We start from the raw sequence: 9,297 nt of genomic DNA, 5'->3' as shown, positions 1-9,297 counted from the left end.
GCTCAAGCAATCCTCCTGCGTAGCTGGGACTACCAGGCATGCACCACCACACCCGGCTAATTTTCTGTTTCTTTAATAGAGAATCAGGGTCTTGCACTTGCCCAGGCTGGTCTTGAACTCCTGAGCTCAAGCAATCCTCCCACCTCAGCCTCCCAGAGTGCTAGGATTATAGGTGTGAGCCACTGCACCTGTCCTGTTCATTTTTTAAATAAATAATGGTTCTGGGGCAGCTTCACTAACCCAGCAGTAATTGGAGCCTTATACAACCATAAAACACAGCTATAGTAATGTTAACCTGGAGTGGTTTTTTTTGTTTGGTTTTTTGTCTTTTTAAAGAGATAGGGTCTCACTGTGTTGCCCAGGCTGAGGTACAGTGACGTGATCATAGCTCACTGCAGCCTCAAACTCATGGGCTCAAGTGGTCCTCCTCCCTCGTTGTCCTGAGTAGCAGGAACTACAGGTGAACACCACAACACCTGGCTAATTTTTTTGGAGACAGGGTCTTATTATGTTGCCCAGGCTGTCTTAAACTCCTTTAACGTGTGGAATTTTTTAAAAGATAGTTCTATTCATCACAGCTTTAAGTATGGGTAGAATTAAAATTCCAAACTCTAGGGGGCATTGTTTACAAAGACTAATATGAACAGTTCCTCCTGACATTGTAAAGTGCTGCAGCCTTGATCCCAAGTAGCCTCTTCTGTTCCTCTGGGGTTTTCTTTCCCCTTGATAATTAACGACTGTGTTAGGAAGTGGCCTCTTCTGAATTCCTTTTTGTGTATAATCTGTAATCTGCTTGTAATATTTCTTTTTCTTTCTTTTAAATAAGCTTCTATGAATCTATATTTCTGACCAATTCTTATTAAACTATTAAATGGACAAGCTCAATCTTTACCCAAAGAAAAAGCAAATTTTTACTATTAATAGCTAATACGTGATTGTCAGATTTATGCTTATCATTTCACAATTATTTAATCCTTCGAACAATCCTATATGATAGATACTATTATCTTTATGTTACAGATGATATAACATGAGACTTGAGCAGTATTTCTGAATTCCCCTACCAAGCTTTGTATTCTTTAAATTTACATGATATGGATGAGGAAAATGCCATACTAGGTGAGAATTTAAAGTCAAACCTCCCCAGTATAGGCTGCATTAGGTGAAGACTGTCACATCCTTAGATTCTAGCACAGAACATGGCAATAAAAGATTTATAATAAATTTTTTTTTTTTTTTTTTTTGAGACAGAGTCTCACTGTGTTGCCCAGGCTAGAGTGCCGTGGCGTCATCCTCGCTCACAGCAGCCTCAAACTCCTGGGCTCAAGCGATCCCCCTGCCTCAGCCTCCCGAGTAGCTGGGACTACAGGCATGCGCCACCATGCCCGGCTAATTTTTTCTATATATTTTTAGTTGTCCAATTAATTTCTTTCTATTTTTAGTAGAGACGGGGTCTCGCTCTTGCTCAGGCTGGTTTCGAACTCCTGAGCTCAAACAATCTGCCCGCCTCGGCCTCCCAGAGAGCTAGGATTACAGGCGTGAGCCACCGCGCCCAGCCTATAATAAATATTTTTGAGTAAATGAATGAAAGTGTAGTGAGCTCTGTCAGGAATCTAGTCATAGAAACCTGTACAGTGCCTTTTCCTATTTATACCAGAAAGTTGAATGAACATCACCTGATTAAGAGAGTAGAGTCCTTTCCTGGGAATTAACTTCTCACTGCCTGTTATAAGGCAGTTTTGACATGACAGAATTGAGTAGCTGTAGATGTCACAGTATGCGTTTTAAACTCCACTGCCTTAGAATGAGTCTGATGTCAAGAGTCTATTTTTGTTCCAGATGTTCATATATGCCATTTGCATGGAGAGATTTATTTTTATTCTTGATCATATTTTCAACTTGAAAGTCTTAAAATCATCACGGGAAAATCTGGGGCCAGCCTGCATTTGGGTAATGTTGGAGGACTATCAGGGAATTCTGAAAATGACTGATAGAGGAGATAGAGGAAAAGACTCAGCCTCCTCTTATTCCTATAATCATCCCTATATACCATCCTTTACAAGTACATACTGTGGGTATTTCGCAATCTAATTATCAGACTTTTGACTTTTAAGAAATAAATTTTCAATAAGGGAGAATACTAGGTTAAATTAAAAGTAGATGATATGGAAAATTGACAACTAGAAGCAGGAAGCTGAATAAATTTCTTAATTATTAAAGAGGATTTTAAAATTTACAAGGAAAGAATAAAAGGAGGACTGTCATTAGAAAGTTAGATAATAAAGAATTCATTGTTGTACAAAATGAATAAGATTAGTGTCCAGAGCTGTGTGGTGGCCAGATGCCTTTTGTCCTCACCTTTATGATGTTCTCATATAACAGATGTAATCCTTATGGATAGAGAGGATCAGGAGGGAAGAGCACATACTCGGTTGATTAAACACAAACTGCCTTGGAAATTGTGACAGACCTTTCCTGCCAAGCATACTGTTACGGCAGAAAAATATCAGAAGAGATGTTAGTTTATGTGGGTCCAGATAATGGAAGCATAAGTCTAAGGAAGGATGAGAGTTATCAAGTAGCAGATTTGGAACTTGCTAGAAATGAAAGCAGTCTCAAAATAGATTAAGTTGCCTCCATTGTTGGAGGTTAACAAGCAGAAGCCTAATGAAACATCTGTATTGGAGATTAGCAAAGATAAGGCCTCCACTTGAACATGCTTATATTGTGGAATAGTCATGAAAATGATTGCACATTTTTTTTTAAAACCAGTTTTAACATGATTTTAGGATATTTTACAATCTATTCACAATTTCAGTCTGTTTGAAATGACAAAGGAGAATTAATCTATTTGTCTTCCCCGAATAGATTGTTTCTAAGATTTCATGATAGTCTCTCTCTGAGTTCATAAGAGGATTCTTGTGACCTGGGTTATCCCCTAGCTCTGGAGCAGAACTGAGGGTGAGAAGATAAAATGGGATTGTGAAATGTGTACTTTTTAAAACATTTATACATTTATCATTTCATTTTAGAAGTAATGTTAAATTTGGGCCTTTTGAAAAGAAGTGTTTTGCTTTATTTTCTTAAATTAAGACATATTCTCACAATTAAAAATCTAAGAGTTAACTTCTATTTTTCTTTTTCCTGAAAAGCATTCACAGCTCTGATGGAGGGCAAAATCAATAAACAGCTGAAGAAAGTTCTGAAGAAAATAGTAAAAGAAGCCCACGAACCTTTGGCTGTAGCTGATGCTAAACTAGGAGGAGTCATAAAGGTAAAATCATAATTTTTTCTGAGTGTGTGTTTGCTACTCAGATTTCAGCATACTGACTACAACGCCTAGTCTTTGTTATAAGTTGTCATAAGTGGTTTGGTTTTGTTTTGTTTTTGAGACAGGCTCACTTTATCACCTGGGCTAGAGTGTAGTGGCATCATTATAGCTCACTGCAACTCCAGACTCCTGGGCTCAAGCAATCCTCCTGCGTAGCTGGGACTACCAGGCATGCACCACCACACCCGGCTAATTTTCTGTTTCTTTAATAGAGAATCAGGGTCTTGCTCTTGCTGAGGCTGGTCTTGAACTCCTGGCCTCAAGTGATCTTCCCACTTCGGCCTCCCAAAGTGAGTGCTAGGATTACAGGCGTGAGCCACCACACCCAGCGAAGTTGTCACAAGTTCTTATACTTGATCTTTCTTCTCTAGGTTACATAATAATTGATTTCTGTTAGGATCATTAGAACCAAACATATAAGTAACGCCTAATCATTATAGAAAATACAAATAAAAATGATAAAAATTAGCTTTAGCTCTGCTACCTGTATATAATATTAACACCTTATGTATATCTGGCCATATTTTTGTTTAGCCACATTTTTTTAAAAGCATATAAGCATTCCTTTCTCTCTGCATTCACACCAGCATCTATTGTTTTTGGAATTTTTTGATAAATGCTATTCTAACTGGGGTAAGGTGATATCTTATTGTGTTTTTAATTTGCATTTTCCTGATGATTAGTGACGTTGAACATTTTTCATATGTTTATTGGCCATTTGTCCTCTTCGGGAAGCTTCTGTTTATGTCTTTTGCCCACTTTTTAATAGGGTTGTTTGTTTTTTTCTTGATGATTTGCTTGAGTTCTTTGTAAATTCTGGTTATTTGCCCTTTATTGGATGTATAGCTTGCAAATACTATCTTCCATTTTGTAAGTTGTCTATTTGCTCTGTTGATTGTTTCCTTAGCCATGCAGAAGCTTTTTATTTAATCAAATTCTGTTTATTTTTGTTGTTGCCCAACATTTTCTTCTTTCAACAAAAATGGAGTCATTACATTTTTTTAAACACAGTTGTTTTTCCCAAGCCAAACTGTATCCAGCTTTATTAAAGATTCTTTTCATAAACAATCATGGTATTTCAGGCAGGACATGGGCAGTTGTTAACAGTATACAACAACTTTCAAACTCCTGTCTTTAGTGGACTATCAAAATCAGAAAGCCACTACAAAACCCAAGGAAGTCTTCATTTGATGCTCTAAACAGGGAAAGGTTAGAGTGAGGGTTGACATTTCACCTTTTTTAAACAACTTTTTACAAGCTGACCCTGACTTTCAAGAAATGAAATGAAGATGTCAGAATTTATCAGAAGATCCACAATCTAGAAACGGAACTGCTGCTCTTTTGAGGGATGCCATCTCAGTGGCATCACTGGAAAGTCCAGATTACTTGACATACTGGTAACGACTTATTGGGGGTCAGGTTCTTAGGAGTGTCTGAATTTAAGGGAATTAAGACTATGGTGAAGGCAGAAAGGAAGAATAGGACATAAAAACAAATTAGTTGTTCCATTCCACAAGACATTTGTGCCAAGGTGGCTGTGTGTTAATGTCAGAATCCCTCTTCCTGAGAGCCAAGAGAAAGTCTCTCAAAACTAGAAGGGAAAGGTGTTTTCCCCACGTTGGTCTAGCTTTGTAGACATTCTGTTAGTGGCATGCCCCTTCCCCCCAAAAACAATGAAGTGTTCTGTGTGCTACCAACACAGCTTTAAAAAAGTAAAACAAAATTATGCATTTTTATAAAACTCAATGAAAAATAATATTTCAAACTATACAGCCACAAGAAGTACACAGTTAATAAAAATGCTCACACTTCACTTGGCATCTCCAGTGCCTTCAGCTTTCTGTGCCTGGTCTGTTTTGGCATCTCCATTTTCTGCAGGGTTATTCCCCTCCTTGTCAGCGTCAGCTTTCCCTTTGGGTATCTTCTCTCCTTTTGCAGGGTCCTTTTTAGGCTTGGGCTCTGGCTGTGGAGGAGCAGGTTTAGCAGACAGCCTTGCAGATCTTCTCTGTGGTTCGTCCTTTGCCTTGGCTTTATGTCCTTTAATGTCTACTTCAGCCTTTCTCTGGGCATGGTGATGGTGGTGGGACTTAGGCACTGGGCTTGGGGATGTAGTGGCATGTGGGCTTTGGTCGGTCCAGCGGTTGTTCTTGCCTCTTCTTCCTAAACACATTTTAAAATGTGTTTATTAGAAAACCTTAATAGGAGGCATAGTTCCTAGAGATGAAACAAAATGGAAAGACTGGAAAAGTAGCCTCCAAAACATGGAAAACAGAACAGTTCAAGAGCCAGTTATGATGGGTTGGATCTTCAGTAGTTACAGTAGATGTTATAGTAATAGGTTATTTTGATCATAAACATACCTCTGATTCAAGAAGTGAGAATTATGCTTTGTCATTGGTCTCTTCAGGTAGGAAAGAATGATGCAAAATGGAGGGTATGTGCTAAATAGATTTTTAAAGGGGTTTTGTAAGTTAGAATTGTTAATTTAAGAAGTTTATTTAAATAGATTACTTCCAGTACTGTCAAGTGATTAGGTTTTCTGCAATATCAATCTTTACATCTTTGAAATGACCACACATCTTACTTCATATTTTTCTGTTAAAAACCATAATTTAGCATATTATAAAGTGAGCAAACATTTTCAATATCAAGGAACTGAAGCATCATTCTAATTCCAAGTTGAGTCCTGCTTATATACATTGTACTCAAGAGAAAGAAAGCCTGAAGAATGTATAATAAACAATACTGCTTGAGTGGGTTTGTACACATGTGGTATGATACATAGATAGTAAAAGGCACACAGAAGGGCATATTGCTTAACAATGGGATTATAGATATCTTTAATTTTTTCTTTTCAGTTTCTCTATTTAAAAAACTTTAATACTGACTATCACTTGTATAATGTACTCAAAGTTGCAATATATACAATTTTGCATATGTCTGTCATTATTTCCAAGGATGAACTAGAACTATGTAGATCTGTATGGAGGAGTTAACAACAGTGCAAAATAGAAAAGTGAAAGTGTGCAGGAAAATCATTACCCTATCTGTGGGGTATAAAAAGATTTAAACTGTATTTTTAAAGATTTGTATGTGTATGTTTGTGTATACACATTAACATATGTATTTATTTGGAAGTGTTTAAGGGATGTTAATATTTATCTTTAGGGAAAGGGCCTATGACTTACATCAGTACCCTTCTCTATAGTACTTACAAGATTAAAATCCTATGTGTATATTACCTTTATTTTTTGTTGTTTTTTTGTTTGTTTTTGAGACAGGGTCTCTCTCTGTTGCCTGAGATAGGGTGCAGTGGTGATATCCTAGCTCACGGCAGCCTCAAACTCCCCGCCTAAAGTGATCCTTCTGGCTCAACCTTCTGAGTTCTGGGACTACAGGCGCGTGCCACCACATCCAGCTAATTTTTCTATTTTTTGTAAAGATGGGGTCTTGCTGCATTCCTCAAGCTGTTCTTGAACACCTGGCCTCAAGTGGTCCTCCCACCTTGGCCTTCCAAAGTGCTAGGACTATAGGCATGAGCCACTGCACCCAGCCATAACTTTATATTTTAAGAAAGAAGTTAACATAAGGTAGTAAAAGATCCCCTCAAACCAACAAACAGGAATAAGAAAAACTATGAAGTCAAATTAATATTCATCTTTTATAGTTTTTGATTTATACAGCCAAGCTGCGTTCTGGAAGTTTGTGTCAGTTTTGACTTCCATTCAAGTGTTTTGCACACTAGAAACTATACTTTTCTAGAAAGTGAGAAATGCATGTATTTAAATCAGTGCTATTTTAACATTTAAGAAATAATCTCAGAGGCCGCATGCGGTGGCTCAAGCCCAGCACTCTGGTTTGCTGAAGCAGGAGGATTGCTTGAGCTCAGGAGTTTTAGACCAGCCTGAGCAAGAGTGAGACCCTGTCTCTACTTAAAAAAAAAAAAAAAAGAGAGAAAGAAAGAAAGAAAAATTAGCCAGGCATTGTGATACACACCTATAGTCCCAGCTACTCAGGAGGCTGAGGCAGGAGGATCGCTGGAGCCCAGAAGTTGGAGGTTGCAGTGAGCTATGATGATGCCACTGCACTCTACCCAGGGTGGGACAGAGCAAGACTCTGTCTCAGCAACAAAAAGAAAGAAAGAACCTCAGGAACATTTTTTTTTTCTTTATTTAATACAAGTGTTCTTATTCTTACAGGACAAGCTGAATCTCAGTTGTATCCATAGTCCTGTTGTTAATGAACTTATGAGAGGAATCCGTTCACAAATGGATGGATTAATCCCTGGGGTAGAACCACGTGAAATGTCTGCTATGTGTCTAGGATTGGCCCACAGGTAAGAATTACTACAGAAAATGTTCTAAGAAGTTAAAAATACTAATTTAATCCTCATAACAACCTTATAAGGATAGTAGTAATAGCTTCATTTTACAGATAAGGAAACTGATGCCCAAAGTCAATACAGCTGGTAAATGGTAAAGTCAGGATTTGAACCCAGGCAATCTGGCTCCATTGCCGGGACTCATAAAACCTCATCAGGCCGGGCGCGGTGGCTCACACCTGTAATCCTAGCACTCTGGGACGCCAAGGCTGGCGGATCATTTGAGCTTAGGAGTTCGAGACCAGCCTGAGCAAGAGCAAGACCTTGTCTCTACTAAAAATAGAAAGAAATTGGCCAAACAACTAAAAATAGAAAAAATTAGCCAGGCATGGTGGCGCGTGCCAGTAGTCCCACCTACTTGGGAGGCTGAGGTAGGAGGATCGCTTGAGCCCAGGAGTTTGAGGTTGCTGTGAGCTAGGCTGACGCCACGGCACTTTAGCCCAGGCAAGAGAGTGAGACTCTGTCTCAAAAAATAAATAAATAAATAGAAATAAAAATAAATAAATAAAACCTCATCAAAGGAATTCTCTAGTCTTGGATCTTACATTTCTTGGGTTTTCTTTTTCTTTTATCTCTGTTAGGTCATATGCCACTCCTCCATCCACTTGCCTTCTCCCCAGATTCTCCCACCTGCTGTGGTCTCCTCTTTCATTTTGTGCGTGTGCGTGTATATGTGTGTTTGTGTTGTTTTACTCTGATTTTTAATACATTTTTAGAACAAGGCAAAGAGAATTACATTAACTCTACCATATTTAACTAGATGTCCCTTAAAATAGGCATTATTGCTGTGTTATGTACATTGATGAAAAGCTTGATATTTTGTGAAATTACACTAAATAGGGTTTATGAAAAAATACAGAATAATGGATAGATAATCTATGCAACTTTGTAATCAGAGCCCTCTCATTAAGGTTCACCCATTAATAGCCCTAATAAAATTATTACCACAGTTTAAAAGATACCTTTTATATTAAATACTATAGGAAAAAGGTCTGCACCTATAAATTTTAAAAGGTGAGCATAGATTGATAAAAGGGTTGAAGCTGCAGAGTTGTAGATATAAGAGCAAAAAGCACAAAGGTTGGGAAAAACTTTGTAAAAAAGCGTTTCTAAGCGAGAACAAATCGTAAAACTGAGTCAAAATCCAAAATTGTGATTAATCTGCATTGTGTATAGCAGTGGTTCTCTATCAGGGGCAATCAGGTATCCCCTGGGGGACATTTGGCAATGTCCACAGACATTTTTGGTTGTTATAACTGGGAAGGGGTATGGTCTCCAACTAACATCTAATGGGTAAAAGTCAGGGATACTGCTAAAGGTCATATAATGCACAGGACAACCCCCTATAACAAGAATTGTGAAGCCCAACATGTCAGTAGTACTGAGATTAAGAAACCTTTATATACAGTATCGTTCCTCCACAGCTTTCTGTTTTGAGGTGTTAAGAATGCTGTGAATTTCTTACCTGGTAGTATAAAGCTTTTTTTTTTTTTGAAACAAAGTCTCACTCTGTTGCCCGAGGCTAGAGTGCGGTGGCATCAGCCTAGCTCACAGCAACCTCAAACTCCTGGGCTCAAGCAATCCT

At 38.2% G+C, this 9,297-nt stretch overlaps 1 protein-coding gene across 1 annotated transcript in view; it reads left to right on the top strand.

Annotated features, from left to right (window-relative positions):
* NOP58 (NOP58 ribonucleoprotein) overlaps positions 1-9,297 on the top strand; it is a 73,942-nt gene that overhangs the window by 28,406 nt on the left and 36,239 nt on the right. The window contains exons 4-5 of the mRNA XM_012655067.1: positions 3,153-3,274; positions 7,531-7,667. Coding sequence (XP_012510521.1) covers positions 3,153-3,274; positions 7,531-7,667 — 259 coding nt within the window. The remainder of the gene's footprint in view (positions 1-3,152; positions 3,275-7,530; positions 7,668-9,297) is intronic.

The sequence above is a fragment of the Propithecus coquereli genome, unplaced genomic scaffold (genome assembly GCF_000956105.1).
Source record: "Propithecus coquereli isolate 6110/MARCELLA unplaced genomic scaffold, Pcoq_1.0 Scaffold113, whole genome shotgun sequence".
Lineage (NCBI taxonomy): Eukaryota > Metazoa > Chordata > Mammalia > Primates > Indriidae > Propithecus > Propithecus coquereli.
The sequence above is the reverse complement of the archived record's forward strand: the minus strand, read 5'-3'. Positions and strand labels throughout refer to the sequence as shown.